At 37.9% G+C, this 18,664-nt stretch overlaps 1 protein-coding gene across 1 annotated transcript; it reads left to right on the plus strand.

Moving 5' to 3' along the window:
- Positions 1 to 15,182: 15,182 nt before the first annotated feature.
- Positions 15,183 to 17,633, plus strand: LOC113113039 (hydroxycarboxylic acid receptor 2). Its single transcript, XM_026279150.1, has 2 exons — positions 15,183 to 15,300; positions 16,368 to 17,633. Exon 2 carries the CDS (start codon positions 16,400 to 16,402, stop codon positions 17,375 to 17,377), a length of 978 nt encoding a protein of 325 aa, XP_026134935.1. The 5' UTR covers positions 15,183 to 15,300; positions 16,368 to 16,399; the 3' UTR covers positions 17,378 to 17,633.
- Positions 17,634 to 18,664: the final 1,031 nt, after the last annotated feature.

The raw sequence follows: 18,664 nt of genomic DNA on the forward strand, positions 1-18,664 counted from the left end.
ATTTCATAACTAACCTGCTCTGTCTAGTCTGTTGGTCTCCTTGTCCTGTTTGCTTTGTGGTTTTTCTGTGTGTGAAAAAATTGATTTGTGGCATGAAAGCGTGTGAAAAGAGTCAATTGCGTGTGTCTCACGGTGAATGCTTGAGAGTTGGCACATTAATTCCGAAGCAGAATAAATGACAGGTTGATTATTGCTGTTTAGCGTTTGTATTAATCTATGATGTGTCCCTGTTTGCGTACAAGGACATAAAAAAATAAATTAAAAGTGATACGTGGACCAAGGTGTCTGAGATTGTTCATTCTAAGTAAAGGATCCTAATATTTCGTCCACAACAATATTTAATGAGGTTAACTTATAACTCCTTGTGGTTAGTCTACACGAGACCAACAAGCTTGTTTGCTTTGCGGGCCGCTTTAAATACAAAATAAGCATTCGATCAATGTAAGAGCGTCTGAGGGCTCACAAATCTTTCTGCAGCGTCTTGAGCAGAGCGGCAAGAGCGATTTTTGACGCTCTAGACGCCGGCGGTGTGAACACACAGTTAGGCTTCGGCTATGGCTGTAGTGTTGTTGTGAAAGTAGGGGCGGAGCATAGAGACTATGCCGTTTCTCGTTTGTTACTCTAGAGTAGACCAATTCACCTTATTGAGGCGTACTGCCCCCATCTGTTATGGAATGTGGAGTATGTCTTGATTTTTTTTTGCCAAACATTACAGATAGCACCTTTAACCTAAAATAAGAGGAAGTCAAGCACATTACTATAAATAGCTAGGTAACACTTTAGAATACTGTTTCTTACTTACTACATAACTAATCAGGAATTATTCAAAAACTAACAGGTGATAATTCATTAACACTTAACTCACTATTGTTAATTACTAAGGAAGATGTGCTAACTAATCAGTATATAATAGGATTTTAGGATTGTGTTAAGTAACAGTTAGCTAATCAATAACTAATATATTCTATCACACCTCCTGAAGAACTACTATTAATTATTTATTAGTAAAGGTAATAATTATTAATTACTAATGGGTTCCCAATATTTTCACTTTAGAATACTGTTTCAGATTCTTAGTAATTTTTGAGAAATGATCTAATAATTCTTTATTGATTACTAATGGGTTCGCAATTTTTTCACTTTAGAATGGGCATAATGTATCAGGTTCAAAATAAGTCCTGCAGAATTATTTGATAATTAATTATTAATTACTAATGGGTTCCCAATATTTTCACTTTAGAATAGTGTTTCAGGTTTTAAGTAATCCTTGAGGAATTATCTAATAATTCTTTATTAATTACTAATGAGTTCCCAATATTTTCACTTTAGAATATGCCTAATGTTTCAGATTCAAAATAAGTCCTGCAGAATTATTTGATAATTCTTTATTGATTAATAATAGGATACCTGCACTTTTCCTCAGGCTTTGCCTTACATACAGAAATTGAATTAATGGTAATGTGGTATATGCTGAGGAGCCACACATACAGTACTGTATATAAAATATAAAAAACTAAGGTAAGTTATCACAAGGCAATTGAGTCATGGTGGGGTTCCTATTGGAAGGTGATTTCTTACAAAACACTCACAAAACAATTTACTACATAGGCAAAACCTCTATAAAATGTATTGCATTTATTAATATTGCATTTTCATACTACTACTACTACTACTACTACTACTACTGCTGCTAATAACATTTATATGAAAGGGTCACAATTCAATGTAATTGTGTAAAACTGTTAATTAGTAGTTATTTCATATATTTTTTTCTTGAACCTTAACTAGCATATAATTAATAGTAGTTTTTCAGGAGGTATGACAGAATAGATAATGATTAGCTAACTGTTACTTAAGACAATCCTATTGTAATTGCACTTTCCTCCAGGACACACAAAAGCAGTCATGGCACCATTACTATATCTCTCATGTTTGCTTTTCTCTGCCGTGAAAAAAAAAGAAAAAAAAAAAAGTAAAATGACTGATTAGTAGGGAACAAAGTCAACTGCAAATTTGCACACACACACACACACACACACACACACACACACATAGATTTGCTCATAAAGTAATTATTTAGCATGTACACTCTCTGAAAAGTGTAAGTAACCACAGCCATGCCTTCCACCAGTGTAAACTATATAAAGAGCACTGATCTATAATAGAGAACTGGATTTTATCATGCCATCATAAAGGTAAAGCCACTGGACCACCATAGTTGTATTTCCTAGTATTCCTTTAAATTCAGTCGAATTAATAGGAAGTTGTAAGATTTTAATGAGAAAACCACCTAACGAGATGTTTTTTATATCTCCAGTATCCCTGCACACTTAACACAAACATCCTAAGAATGTATATTATTATTTGTATAATGTCTGGAAGTTAATAAAATGTTTAATAAAAACATTCATATACATTACAGTACCCAATGAACATGACAAGCATTCTACAGATGAGATAGTCAACATATATATTACAAATGACAAAGTGCTCATTTTGAAATCTCAATTCTGATTCATGCTTTAATTCGCCTTGAACAGTTACTCACTGTTTATGTGATTTTGCTATAGGATTTTTATTTGTACGGTGGGTTAACTGGAAATGTTTAATCAATGACTGGTTAATGAATGGTTAACAACATTCATTTTGAAGCAGTTAATGGTTTAAACATTGGTTAAATTAATAATTAATTCAACTCCTATGGAAACTGCAATGCTGATCAAATTCCATAGAATTTGAGCGATCTTGAAGAATTTGAAAGAGATGTTGCACAATCAGGAAATAAAAAAACATGCATCATAACTTATTTAGAGAAATAACACAGACTGCATAGACTTAAAGGCATGAAGCTTTATTGCCAAAATGATGCACGGCAAGCTTTTTATTTTCAATAGAGCAATATAGTATTGGCTAGGACTTAACTTTGTTCTTCTTGATCAAGAGTGGTATTCTGCAAGATGTCTCAATATGAAGGCTGTACTTCTCTAGTTTTCTTCTAACACACTGCGCTGAAATGGTTTTCCTCTTTTCATCGGGTCATCTTGCAAGTCTTTGGCTGTACATTGCAGGTTTTTCTCCGTTGCTCTGATTATTATTATTTTTTTTATGATTTTGTGATTTTTCTTCAACACCCTCAAAGGTTTTCTGGTAAAACACAATTTAAGCTAAGGAATAAGGCTGAGACCTGTGTCTCTTGGAACTTTCAATGTCTTGGAAATCTGCATATAGCCTTAGCCTTTCTAAAGTAGTAAAATATTTATTCTAAAATATTTAGCTTTTTTAAGATCTCTGTTGACATTTTTGGTACTCAACTTCAACACATGCATGGGCTAACTGTATGTGTAACAGCTCAAGCCAATTCTGTTTTTAATAGAGTTTCTAAAGGCTTAATTGTGTTTTGAGACTGTTTTATTCCCCACCATGTGAATAAGTGATTTGGGGACGTTTTCGTCCACTAGGGGGAAAGGATGGGTCTTATTTTGTCCACAACTTTCTTTGTGTTTGAGCTAATGGAATGATTTTTGGTGACAAATCTTATTTTGACCCATATTTTGGGAAAAGGCTTTGAAATGTTTCAAAAATTCAACGGTACACTGTGGGCAAATTCACTACCCTTTCATTATGTTCGTGGATGAAAACATCCACTAAATTAAACTGCTGTAAAAATGTATCAGATACATATTTTATATATTATACTCCATATAACTCCATATTTTTCCAGTCAGAAACTAAGCCTTTTTTTGCACAGGCCTATCTAAAGGGTTAATGGTCCCATTGTGATGCTGGGTTATGGAAGACAGGAGGCAAAAGCAAGTAAACAAAGTTTATTGTAATAGATGACATGATAGAAGGTTGGAGACTGACGCAGGAACCTTGATGGCTGCACAGAATGGTGAGTAGGTGAATTGAGTGCGCTGGTAAAGATGACGGTGGTGGTAGATCCGGGTGAGGTGACGATAATCCGTGTGCAAAGGGAATGATCCAGAGGAAACCGAACAGGAGACAAAGCAAGGCAGGAACACGAGAATTAGACATCAAACACGGAGGACCTCAAACAACCTCAAATCCGGGGTAGGCTGATTAATGGGAGAAGGAAATACGGGCTTTATTTTGGATATGTGAAAGGCGGGATGAATTCTCCTGTACGCAGGAGGGAGTTTAAGGCGGACTGCCACCAGACTACTGATCTTGGTGACAGTAAACGGGCCAATAAAATTGGGAGCCAACTTATTATATAAGGAATGGAGAGGAATATTTTTGGTAGAAAGCCACACTTTTTGACCCACGACATATACGGGAGGCCTAGACCGGTGGCGATCGGCTTTGGCCTTGGTGCGCGCCCCCACTTGGAGTAGAGTTGGGAGAACGTTGTGATAACACCGCTCCTACCCCCACCTCTGACGCATTGACCTCCACCACAAACTGACGTGTAGGGTCAGGGGTAATCAGAATAGGGGCTGAAATGAAACGGCTCTTCAGTTTGGCAAACACAACCTCAGCTGTGTCTGACCACCTGAACGCAGTCTTGGCAGAGGTCAAGGCGGTCAGAGGTGCGGCTAGTTGGATGAAGTTGCGAATAAAACGCCGGTAGAAGTTAGCGAACCCCAGAAACCTCTGTAGAGCCTTACGGGAATCTGGAATTGGCCACTCTACCACAGCCTTAACTTTCTCGGGATCCATGCGTATTCCCTCAGTCGACACGATATACCCCAGAAATGGAATTGACTGTGCATGAAACTCGCATTTCTCCGCCTTGACAAAAAGCCCATTCTCTAGTAACCTCTGAAGCACTCGTTGGACGTGCTGCACATGTTCCTGGAGAGAAGAAGAAAAAATCAATATGTCGTCATATCTCGGAGCATGTCGTTGACGAGTGCCTGGAAAACCGCTGGGGAGACAAATTTTACCTCTTCCCAAAAGGGAAAACCACAAACAATCAAGAATGCATGATTATATGGTGCCATGGCTTTGCAATAAAAAAAAAATATTATAATGGAAGTCAATGGGGCAAAAACAGCCACCAACAACAAATGAGGGAGAAAAAAATCTAATGCTGCACCAAAACTAACAATGCATCAAAGCCAATCTTATTACTAATCTTTGACATGCCCAAGACTGTGATAAAAGGTAAAAAAAAAAAAAAAAAATCCAGTCCACAATCACTTTTTTTTATATTGAAAATATGAAATTTTGTGTGTATTTTTTCCCCAAATCAGTGACATAATTTATGAACTTGGTAATTAAATAGTTAAAATCTTGGATTTTTTTTAAAACATTTGGTAGTTTTGATCATGACTGAAGTTAACAGATTTATGAAAAAAAAAAAAAAAAGGATTCTGATACATTTTTATAGCAGTTTAATTGAGTGGATGTTTTCATTCCGAACATAACGAAAGGGTAGTGAATTTGAACAATGCACAACGGTGAAAAACAGCAATGTTGAATAGGGGTTGAATAATTATGACATACTGTAGCAGTATTATATATTGACAATATCCCTTTTAATATGCCAGTGAACTGTTATAGATTTTATCCTGGATCTTCAGAAAAGCTTGTATTTGTAAAGTACTGCAGTCTTTGAGGGGTTGAGTAATTTTGATTGCAACTGTACTTCCTTGATTTGTTACTGTTACTGGGTATATAAGTTGATGATACCAAGAGCTCCTAGACTACGAGTGATTTTTGCTTCAGTTCACTTAAATTCTCTTTAAAGAAAATAATAATAATAATAATAATTGCCTAGATGTAGAGAGATTGCAAAGATGTTACCACTCATGGAGAAGAGATTCTGCGGATTTAAGCAGATCTAGTAGTTGTTAAAACCATATAATGTTTGCATACACAGTCAAAATGTAAACTGTGGTAAAATAAAGCCATCCCATAAGTCGCCAAGATTCCTCTTAACAGTTTCATGCTCCTCTACGCTTTCAGTGATGATGCTTTAGAAAGCAGTTTCCTATAAGCTAGACAGCAAGGCAGCTCACTATGTTTTGGAACAGAGCCGTAGATGACTCGATTAAAACAATTCTGTGAGCTGGACTAATGACACAAGATGCTTTAACCTAAAATAAGAGGAAGTCAAGCACATCACTATAAATAGCTTGGTAACACTTTAGAATACTGTTTCTTACTTACTACATAACTAATAAGGAATTATTGAAGAACTAACAGGTGAATATTCATTAACACTTAACTCACTATTGTTAACTACTAAGGAAGATGTGTTAACTAATCAGTATGTAATATGACTTTGGGATTGTATTAACCTGTTAACTGTCACCCCGTCCCGAATATGGGACTCCTACGTTGACTATATTACAATCAAATCTAATCTAATCTTGACAAACTATATATCGTTGGAAAGGTCTAAGACTCCCAAATATATAGTTTACCAATATTTTTTGTTAAAAATTATGTAGGAAAAGTAATCAATTAATTTATGACAAGAGTCCCCCCTTTAGAAATCTACATTACAAAATGAGTTTTGACCTTTGTTTAAAAAAAATACTTCCTCGTTGCCTTTTTCTCTATCACATTTTAGAAATCATCTGAAGTTATTTATCACTTGAAAACATAAAATCTCAAAATTCATCCTTTAAAACCCATTTTAAAATCAGACATTGCATTACCATGTAAATGGCACATCAAAATCATGTTACAAAATGTTTTCAGTCATGAATTATAAAAATTTAGGTTTGTATCATGCACATTCAAGTCTATCTTCAAAAACGAGAGTGACAGTTAAGGGGGTAAGTAACAGTTAGCTAATCAATAACTAATATATTCTATCAAACCTCCTGAAGAACTACTATTAATTATCTATTAGTAAAGGTAATAATTAATTATTAATTACTAATGGGTTCCCAATATTTTCACTTTAGAATACTATTTCAGATTCTTAGTACTTCTTGAGAAATTATATAATAATTCTTTATTAATTACTAATGGGTTCGCAATATTTTCAATAATTCCTTTATTAGTTATGCAGTAAGTAAGAAACCGTATTCTAAAGTGTTAACAATAGCTCTAGTTCATGCACAGGTAGCACTTTCCTCCAGGACACACAAAAGCAGTCATGGCACCATTCTATATCTCTCATGTTTGCTTTTCTCTGCCGTGTAAAAAAAAAAAAAAGTAAAATGACTGATTAGTAGGGAACAGAGTCCAGTGCAAATTTGTACACACACATAGATTTGCTCATAAAGTAATTATTTAGCATGTACACTTTCTGAAAACCACAGCCATGCCTTCCACCAGTGTAAAAAATATAAAGACCACTGATCTATAATAGATAATTGGATTGTTCACAGGGTGATGTGAAGCGGAACTATTTTTGCCCAATGTTGTTTCCCTGTCGGAGCGATCTCAATGTAACATCAGGCCGGTTCTGGGTTCTTCCGTATAAACAGTCCGGCCGGGCTTAGTAAATGGGAAAATGAGCATCAGCTGTCCAACGAGCGGTGATTGAGCCGTGAGAGAGACTCGTATTCTCGAGAGGGATTATAAAATGACACCTTTGTGTGTAGAGGGAGGACACAGAGCGGGGAGAGACTGCATCTTAGGAGGAAGTAGCCTTAAATCGGTGGTTTTGATGGATCTGGATCCATAAAGGGAGATAATGCTAACAGAGGAAGAGAGGCAGTGGATCTATGTTGCTTCGTCAAGCAGTTAAGTGTCATCTGTAATTTTTATTAGGAAACTTAATGCCTTCAGTACCCGTTGTATACAACAGTTTGGTGCAACTGCCACGCCCGGCTCTGTCTCAATATGGTGCTGAATCAGATTACTACGACCCGGCAGAGGCGAAAACATGTCGGCAAATTTGGACTGCAACCGCCCGATGTGAGTGAGCTGCGAGGTCGAGAGGTGATCCCCCCACCCGGTGTGGCCGGTGGGTTTACCACGACGCGCACCATCTACGCACGTTCTCGTGAATGCCCGGCCAAAAAAAACGGGTCATTAGGCGATTTAGCGTCGTTGTCATTCCCAAATGACCTGCCATAGGGTTACAATGCGCCCCCTGGAAAAGCATTTCCCGACGGCTCCGAGGTACTAACAACTGGGTTGTATCCTCCTTTGTTTGAGTGTCATGGGCCACTCGATAAAACCAGTCTTTGATAATGGCAAAATTTGGATAAGAGAGTGCGCGGCCAGGATGGAGGACCTGTCCATTGATGGCCCTGACCTGTTCAAACGCATGTTTGAGGGTTTCATCCTGGGACTGTTCTAGGGGAAAGTCATCGCAACTGGAAAGGGTCAGCCTCGCCAAGCCGCTCAGTTCCCCTGAGACTGTTCCACTGGGTCCTGGCACAGATTCTCCCACCTGAGCACACGCTCCCCTGTCCTGCCGATTCTTATTCCCAGAGGCACCCACTGTTAAACACCCAGTTATTGTTCGAATCCTGGCCAATTGGTCCCCCAAAATTAACGGGTGCTGGAGGCGCGGACTGACGGCCACCTCTACATAATGTTTTTGACCCCTAAATTTGATAGCTATGGCCTTTATGGGATATTCCGTGAGGTTCCTCGCCCCCCTCCCAGCGCGGGAGCCTATTCCCCTGGCCGTAACCCGCGACAGATGGAAGTAGTGCTGCAACAAAGTGTCAACGTCATCGATTACGTCGACTACAAAAATTCTTCCATTATGAGCGCGCTTATTGCGCGCCTACATTGGACATGACATGATATGTGAACGGCCCCTTAAAAGATAGCGCGCCGTGAGACAACAGTCACAAACCACCGAGCTACCCCGAATCAGCTCCAGATCTCTGGAAACCAAGCTAAACCATAGCAGAACCCTGACTACATTTTATGGTTTGTGATGCTAAAGAACATTTCATGACGTCTCAGACTACTGTAAATTTATGGCTATGTGGTTTAATTATAAATGCTATCATAAACTCATATTTACCATGGTAAAATAATTTTCTTTCCCTTTTTATTATTTTATACTGTAAAAACTTAAACCACATTGGTTGAAAATGAATAAAGGTTGAAATATTATATTAGAAGTTGTACTTATATTTTTTTTTGTAAAGTTCTCCATAGGATTCATTAGCTATTTAAAAAACAACAACATTAGATTAATTATTTATAGTAATAAAAATAATCGTTAGATTAGTCGACTAATCGAAAAAAATAATCGTTAAATTAGTCGACAGAAAAAATAATCGTTAGTTGCAGCTCTAGATGGAAGGGGTTCGCCGACCCCGGAACACACCACCAGCTGATCCTCCGCCAGCTGGATGGCCAGATCCAGCGACGCCGGCAGGTGGCACTGGACCAACTGGGCAGTCTTCTTCGGCAGGCGGGAGATAAACTGCTCCAGTACCACCCTGTTGACGATGTCCTCTGCGTCACTTCCTCCGGCTAACAGCCATTTGCGGCACGAGTCCCGGAGCTGCTGGGCCAAGACAAAGGGCCGGCCTGCTTCGGTCAATGACCGGAAGCGCTGACGGTGCTGTTCGGGGCTGAGGCCGACCCTCTGGAGTATGGCTCGTCTCAGAACCAGGAGGTTCGGGACGCGCAGTTGTTGCGCTGCTTTCTGGGCCTCCCCTGACAGCAGCGGGATGATGCGGACTGGCAAGCTGTCCAATGGCCACCCACATGTCTCGGCCGTCCTCTCGAACAGGTCTAGGAATGCCTCCGGATCATCCGTGGCTCCCATCTTCATCAGAGGCATGGGAGCGGCTGGGGCAGCACTAGGGGAAGCCGGGCTCACCCGAACCCCCTGGTCCAGCAAGCTCCGGAACAGCTCGCGGTCCTCCTGGTCCAGCAGGGCTTGATGTTGCTCATGATGCAGGCCATAACGTGATTATGTCCGCAAATGGCGAACCCGATGGGCCTGACGGGGGCTGCATGGCGGTGTGTTTCTCCTTCCTTCCCGGGTTTTCGGCACCAGTGTAATACAGTTCACGTTCTCTTTGTGGGTGAAGGAAGGATATCAGGGTCGGCGTACTGAGGTTTGATGAAGACTTTATTATTTCAAAAAGAAAACAAAGCAGAAAACAAAGCAGAAAACAAAGTCGCGCCACATGCGCATAAACATTCACGTTCACATTCGTTCACTCGCCACTAAGGTTTCACTTTCAGCGCTGCTGCTGCTGCTGCTGCTGCCTCCTTCCCCGAATCCTCAGGTCTCTCTCTCTCTTCCAATCCTCGGGCGGCTTAAATAGCGGTTCCTCACGCCAATCAGTATAACGAGAACCAGGTGTTAATTGTTTCTCATTTGAACCTCTTACCACTGCTCGTCTCTTCGCTCTCTCTCCCGTCGCAGACCTCGCTGAACCACGCCTCCACCGCCACACACTTTGTGAACCCCTTACCAGTGTCTGCTCCATTACTTGGCTGTCGGAAGAGGAACCGCTGTATGAATTCCTTAGCAGTGTCTCCCCCATTACTTACCTCTGGCTGACCGAAGAGGAACCGCTGTGTGAAGTTTCTACGCATCCTGACTAAGAAGAGAGTCAGCTCAGCCTGTGTCTTTTTAGTTTAGAATTTAGCCTATTTTAATTCAATAAAATACAACGGTTAAGACTGATTACCTTGTCTGGTCTCGTGGTGTCTTTGGGTAACTCCTCAAGGTGGTACACTTAATAGGGGTGGTGTGAGACACGGGGGGAGGCCACCCCAGCCTATGACATATATTATTATTTGTATAATGTCTGGAAGTTAATAAAATGTTTAATAAACACATTCATAAACATTACATTATCCAATGAACATGAAGAACATCCTACAGATGAGATAGTCAATATATATTGCAAATGACAAAGTGCTCATTTTGAAATCTGAATTCTGATTCATGCTTTAATTTGCCTTGAACAGTTATTCACTGTTTATGTGATTTTGCTATAGGATTTTTATTCGTCAAATGTTCCTGCAAATGTTTAATCAATGACTGGTTAATGAATGGTTAACAACATTCATTTTGAAGCAATTAATGGTTTAAACATTGGTTAAATTAATAATTAATTCAACATACATGCATAACATTTTACTCCTATGGAAACTGCAATACTAATAAAATTCCATAGAATTTGAGCGATCTTGAAGAATTTGAAAGAGATGTTGCACAATCAGGAAATAAAATACATGCATCATAACTTATTTAGAGAAATAACACAGACTGCATAGACTTAAAGGAATGAGCTTTATTGCCAAAATGATGCACGACATTTTTTTTTTCTTTCTTTTTTTTTCAATAGAGCAATATAGTATTGGCTAGGACTTAACTTTGTTCTTCTTGATCAAGAGTGGTATTCTGCAAGATGTCTCAACATGAAGGCCGTATTTGTCTAGTTTTCTACTAACACACTGCGTTGAAATGGTTTTCCTCTTTTAATCCGGTCATCTTGCAAGTCTTTGGCTTTACATTGCAGGTTTTCTCAGTTGCTCTAATTAAACTTTTTTTTTTTTTTTTTTTTTTTTTTTTTTAATGATTTTTCTTCAAAACCCTCAAAGGTTTTCTGGTTAAAACACAATTTAAGCTAAGGAATAAGGCTGAGACCTGTGTGTCTAATAACTTTCAATGTCTTGGAAATGTTCATATAGCCTCAGCCTTTCTAAAGTAATAAAATATTTATTCTCTTTAGCTTTTGTAAGATCTCTGTTGACATTTTTGGTACTCAACTGTAACACATGCATGGGCTAACTGTATGTGTAACAGCTCAAGCCAATTCTGTTTTTTTATTTTTTTTTTTTTTTTTTTTTTTTTTTTTTTATAGAGTTTCTAAAGGCTTAATTGTGTTTTTATTCCCCACCATGTAAATAAGTGATTTAACCCTTATGCGTTGTTCGGGACGTTTTCGTCCACTAGGAGGTAAAGTTGAATCTTATTTTGCCCAAAAAATTTTCTGTGTTTGAGCTAATGGAATGATTTTTGGTGACAAATCTTATTTTGACCCATATTTTGGGAAAAGGCTTTGACATTTTTTAAAAACTCAATGGTACACTGTGGGCAAATTCACTATCCTTTCGTTATGTTCGTGGATGAAAACATCCACTAAATTAAACTGCTGTAAAAATGTATCAGATACATATTTTATATATTATACTCCATATAACTCCATATACAAGCCAGAAACCTTTTTTTTTTTTTTTTTTTTTTTTTTGCACAGGCCTATCTAAAAGGTTAATGGTCCCACCTAGTGATCATCTGTAAAAAATAACAAATGTTACCTCTTCCCAACAGGGAAAACCACCAACAATCAAGAATCTCACACACACACAAACACTATAATTTGCTGTTATACTCCATATAATGCCATATACAAGCAAGAAGCTAAGCCTTTTTTTTTTTTTTTTTTTGCACAGGCCTATCTAAAGGGTTAATGGTCCCACCTAGTAATCAACTGTAAAAATAACAAATTTTACCTCTTCCCAAAAAGGAATAATAAAATGTAGTTATAATGGACGTCAATGGGACAAAAATAGCCACCAACAACAAATGAGGGAGAACAAATTAAAATCTAAAGCTGCACAAAAACTAACAATGCATCAAAGCCAATCTTGTTACTAATCTTTGACATGCCCAAGACTGTGATAAAAGGTAAAAAAAAAAATATCCAGTCCACAATCACTTTTTATATTGAAAATATGTAATTTTATGTGTATTTTTCCCCAAATCAGTGACATCATTTATGAACTTGGTAATTAAATAGTTAAAATCTTGGATGTTTTTTTTTTTTTTTTTACATTTGGTAGTTTTGATCAGGACTGAAGTTGATTAACAGATTTATGCAAAAAAAAATAAATAAAATGAATCTGATACATTTTTACAGCTCTTTGATTGAGTGGATGTTTTCATCCCGAACATAACGAAAGGATAGTGAATTTGAACAATGCACAAGGGTTAAAAACAGCAATGTTGAACAGGGGTTGAATAATTATGACATATCAGTATTATTAAAAAATCTTATAACTCAAAAGTATTACATTATATATTGACAATATCCCTTTTAATATGCCAGTGAACTGTTATAGATGCAATTTTTATTTTATCCTGGATCTTCAGAAAAGCTTGTATTGGTAAAGTACTGCAGTCTTTGAGGGGTTGAGTAATTTTGATTGTAACTGTACTTCCTTGATTTGTTACTGTTACAGTCAACTGGGTATATAAGTTGATGATACCAAGAGCTCACTAGACTATGAGTGATTTTTGCTTCAGTTCACTTAAATTCTCTTTAAAGACAAAAATAAATAATAATAATTGCCTTGATGTAGAAAGATTGCAAAGATGTTACCACTCATGGAGAAGAGATTCTGCGGATTTAAGCAGATCTAGTAGTTGTTAAAACCATACAATTTTTGCATACACAGTCAAAATGTAAACTGTGGTAAAATAAAGCCATCCCATAAGTCGCCAATATTCCTCTTAACAGTTTCATGCTCCTCTACGCTTTCAGTGATGATGCTTTAGAAAGCAGTTTCCTATAAGCTAGACAGCAAGGCAGCTCACTATGTTTTGGAACAGAGCCGTAGATGACTCGATTAAATCAATTCTGTGAGCTGGACTAATGACAGAAGATGCTTTAACCTAAACTAAGAGGAAGTCAAGCACATCACTATAAATAGCTCTAGTTCATGCACAGGAAGCACTTTCCTCCAGGACAAACAAAAGCAGTCATGGCACCATTACTATATCTCTCATGTCTGCTTTTCTCTGCTGTGTAATAAAAAACTCAAATGACTGATTAGTAGGGAACACAGTCCACTGCAAATTTGTACACACACACACACACACACATAGATTTGCTCATAAAGTAATTATTTAACATGTACATTTTCTGAAAAGTGTAATTAACCACAGCCATGCCTTCCACCAGTGTAAAAAATATAAAGACCACTGATCTATAATAGAGAACTGGATTGTTCATGCCGTCATAAAAGTAAAGCCACTGTGCCACTATATTTGTATTTCCTAGTATTCCCTTAAATTCAATTGAATTAATAGGAAGTTGTTAGATTTTAATGAGAAAACCACCTAATGAGTTGTTTTTTATATCTGCAGTATCCCTGCACACTTAACACAAACATCCTAAGAATGTAGATTATTATTTGTATAATGTCTGGAAGTTAATAAAATGTTTAATAAAAACATTCATATGCATTACAGTATCCAATGAACATGACGGACATCCTACAGATTAGATAGTCCACATATATATTGCAAATGACAAAGTGCTCATTTTGAACATTATTGATCAGTACAGTTGGCTAACTGCGTTTAATCAATGACTGGTTAATGAATGGTTAACAACATTCATTTTGAAGTAGTTAATGGTTTAAACGTTGGTTAAATTTATAATTAATTCAACATACATACATAACATTTTACTCCTATGGAAACTGCAATGCTAATAGAATTCCATAGAATTTGAGTGATCTTGAAGAATTTGTAAGAGATGTTGCACAACCAGGAAATAAAAAATAAAAAAACATGCATCATAACTTATTTAGAGAAATAACACAGACTGCATAGACTTAAAGGCATGAAGCTTTATTGCAAAAATGATGCACGGCAAGCTTCTTTTTTTTCAATAGAGCACTATAGTATTGGCTAGGACTTAACTTTCCCATTTTGATGTCACAAAGACATACCTAGGCAGAGGAAGATCAAAAGACAAGCTCTTGGTGGTCATTGCTCTCAAACAAAAACACTGAACATAAGCTAAGACAACTTTCTTTATCTGCTTACATCTTCAGTGAGATTTTATCAGAAAATTAGTCAGCAGTCAACTTTGTTAAGTCAAAACAATATCTGATGAATAAAATATTTTAAGTGTCAAATGTACTTACAGTATAATTTTTTAAAGATAGAGCTTGGAAACCTTTTCTACTTTGCTATTCAATTGGTTGTAGGTTTTTAGGTTATGCACCAAGTTTTTCAAGGGAAGCACAGTTCCTCATTATCTTGAATAGTTTGGTTTTACATTTTTTGCTTAGAAATACTAGTTGGAATAAAACGTATGGATCTTATGATTAGAACATGCCTTTTAAATTAGAAAGATTTATGCCAAGTGCCATATTTGCATGCAACCAGTTTGTGAAACGGTTGCAAAAGTTTGTCCTTTAAAACATTGTTGCATAGCAGCATGGGTGCTTGCTTAAACAGGACAATGTGAAGACATCTGAGGATGTGCCACAATTGAGTAAGACTTCACATCATGTATTCTGACTCATTTTTACAGAGGAAGCTTGCTTTGAGACAACGCATGAGTGGTAGTTTTGCTCAGACCAGACCTTGTTTCACACTTTCACTCAAGAAAGAATCATCAAAATAGTGAGTTGCCAACTCTGGTAAGTCATGAGAAACTTTTCTTACAGAAATATTTTATTTAAATTTAGAGCTACACTATTTAATTGTAAGCTGTAGCTCATGATAACAGGACTGTATTTGCAAGTGCTAAATAACCACTGTGAAGTTGGTCTTGCAAGTTAATGCTTCAGGTTGGGTGACTATGAGACAGTTATGTTAAACAGCAAAATCACTCACTGTTAAACTGCAAGGAGACACAACCCATGCATTGTTTGGATTTAAAAAGGACAAAACATTCCCTTTAATTGCAGCATGATAGACTAAAAACCATATTTATTTGTGACCGGAAATGTTTTTAATAAAAGTGCTAATTTCAGATTAATTTAATTAAGCATTCAGATGTCAAGGAATCTGATTGTTTAAACACTATTACACCTTTACACAGCATGATTTCAATTTCAAAATTCTCAGTAGAAATAAGTTTCTGATTTGGTTTCTGTAAATATTTGCGTACTATACTGGGGTATCCACATTTTAAGTTTCATTACTCTCGAACCCCATGAATCATTCCGATATGGGTCAGTATTAGTAAATATTTATCAGATTACCACTGGATCTTATCCTTTAATGTATCAATTCTGAACGTATAAAATAGGAAAGGAAAATATAAATAATAAACAAAACTATAAATGTTCCTAATATGGTCAGAATTGACTCGACCTCTAGTTGATTCAGAGGGTTAAAATGCCTGCTTGTTTTGGTGTAGAATTATTCACACTTGCAGATGCTCATGCGACAGCACTTCAGCTTCTACTAGCTTATGAAACCGTTGTTCCTCTAAAAACTGTTGCTTTAGCATTTTACACTACACAGGAAGACAGGCTTCATTGTATACCGCAAACACTGTTGCAACAAATTTTTACTTCTTCCAACTTATAGTGGTGTGGGGAGTGTTGCTACATGAGTTAATTTCTGTTAATCCAATTAGAAATTATGTCACCGATGTTAAATCTATGCTATACATGAAGACCACCTTCCGGAAGTGACATCACAGTGGTATTTCTGTTGTAGAGCTGTGTTAATGCAAAACTTTGAACTCCATTTTCAGAAACAACGCAGTAGCTCTGACTTTGGACTACCATGACACTCAATGACACTACACATCACTGTGGTACTTCAATTCAGGACCTGGTGGCATCCGTCCTTCCTCCTATACTCATCATTGAGCTGTTACTCGGCGTGCCTGGCAATGTCGTGGCACTGTTAGTCTTCAGCAGAACCCTTAGGACTTGGAGGGCCAACGTCATGTTCCTCTTCAACCTGGTTTTGTCTGACTTTCTGCTTCTTGTGAGCCTACCTTTCCGCATCGACAACTTCGTGCGTAGGGAGAGTTGGATATTTGGAGACGCCTGGTGTCGTATCAACTTATTCATGCTGTCAGTCAATCGTTCGGCTAGCATTGCCTTCATGACTGCCGTGGCTGTAGACCGCTACTTGAAAGTGGCCCATCCGCATCACAAAATTAATTACATAAGCTCAAAACAAGCAGCCGGGGTTGCCTGCTTCATCTGGGCTGCTGTGATATCTCTGAAGATCCCTTTGCTGGCCGAGAAACTTCTGACCATAGAAAACAACACCTATCTGTGTAGGAGCTTCAGTAACTATCAGAAAGCATCACCAGGTCTCCGCTTGCACTATGTTGTGTTTGTGTTAGAGTTTTTTCTGCCACTATTACTCCTGAGCTTTTGCTCTGTGAGAATTGCATGTATCCTACGTACACGTCAGATGGACAAGAAAAAGAAAGGGAAAAGGGCTATTCGGACTGTCCGGGTGATCGTTGGGATTTTTGTCTTCTGCTTCTTTCCTGGCATCGCCACAGGATTGACAGCACTCTATTTGAAAATCCTTGGAACTGAGTACTGTAAGGCTTACATGTTCACCAGTCAGTTGTTTTCTACGTCCATAGCCTTCACTTACCTAAACAGTGCTCTGGACCCACTCATCTACTGCTTCTCCAGCTCTGTCTTCCGCAATTATCTGAAAAGCGTTGTTAACCGAATTGGAATCATTGAGCTAACGGTGAGCCGACGAGGCAGTACGCACAGCGGATGTGACTGAGGGTGGATTGGGGATTGATAAGCATTGGCGTGTGTACATACTGCTTATATATATATATATAGACCATTACAGTTTTACTTGTCAAGCTTTCTTTTCGCTACATATGCATAATATTGTATTTTTTGTACATATATGTTTATACTGATGCATAACGTATAGACCTTATATAATAATGTAATATACACTATTTGTCTAAATGTAATTAATGTAATTATTAATGACAAATGCAAAATAAATGTCAAAAAATTTGATTTTCATCTAAATATAGAGTTGACTGACTGACTGACTGACTGAATGAATGAATGAATGAATTCTAGCTGGACAAATTCACATATGTTGGATTACTGGCTGAATATTGGAGAAGCTCAAGGTGTAACAATAAACCTCATGGCTATTTCCCCTTAATTATGTCCCTAGAGCTTTGCAATCTAAACAAACAGAGATGTTACCTTGTTATTAATTATATTAATTAGACATATCAATATCAAGTAGCATACTAACAACAACTGACATTTTCTTGTTGTTTATGCATAATTCAGATTCTGTAAGTGTGTTTACTGATGGTTACATAACAGCTGGAGCTGCAACAGCAATAATCTGTTGTTAATAGCTGTATTGCTGCATTCACACAAATGCAGATGGAATTTGGCTACAATCATCTTGACATAACTGGAACAGAAAGCTAGAGTGGAAGCAGAAGAGAGTCTCTTAACTGTCAGTGGGGAAGATTGCACTTCAAAGGCTCCCACGCATTCTCAAGCAGGCAGGTTGCACTTCTATCCCCAGTTATAACCCTGAAAAGCTACTTGGTTTTGTGAAAACCACAAGGGTTGAGTTATTTTTGGAAAATATCAGTAATATTCATGCCTACAGAAACTGACTTTCTCTCAATATTGGATCAAAAAAAACGTCCCAAGGTTACGCATGTAACCCTAGTTCCTTGAGGGAACGAGACGCTGCGTCGTAAAACGCTTTGGGGAACGTCCCTGACGAGACCGACTCTGAATATCGTGTGCAATCTGTCCAATGGACGAGCGTGACGTCACGGAGCGGGGTGACGTAGCGACCAGGAAGCTATATAAGCACGTGCCGTGCAGCTGGCTTCAGCTTCGAGTAGGGAAGCAAGCGCCGGCAGGGGTGCCGGGAGTATGGCTCCGAGACGCAGCGTCTCGTTCCCTCAAGGAACTAGGGTTACATGCGTAACCTTGGGACGTTCCTTTTCGGGAACTCGAGCTGCGTCGTAAAACGCTTTGGGGAACGATATGCCAACGCTGCCAGACTACCAAA

The sequence above is a fragment of the Carassius auratus genome, chromosome 13 (assembly GCF_003368295.1).
Source record: "Carassius auratus strain Wakin chromosome 13, ASM336829v1, whole genome shotgun sequence".
NCBI lineage: Eukaryota > Metazoa > Chordata > Actinopteri > Cypriniformes > Cyprinidae > Carassius > Carassius auratus.

Bases quoted from the DNA above. Each gene is read 5' to 3' on its own strand.
- LOC113113039 (XM_026279150.1), top strand. From the start codon at position 16,400: ATGACACTCAATGACACTACACATCACTGTGGTACTTCAATTCAGGAC.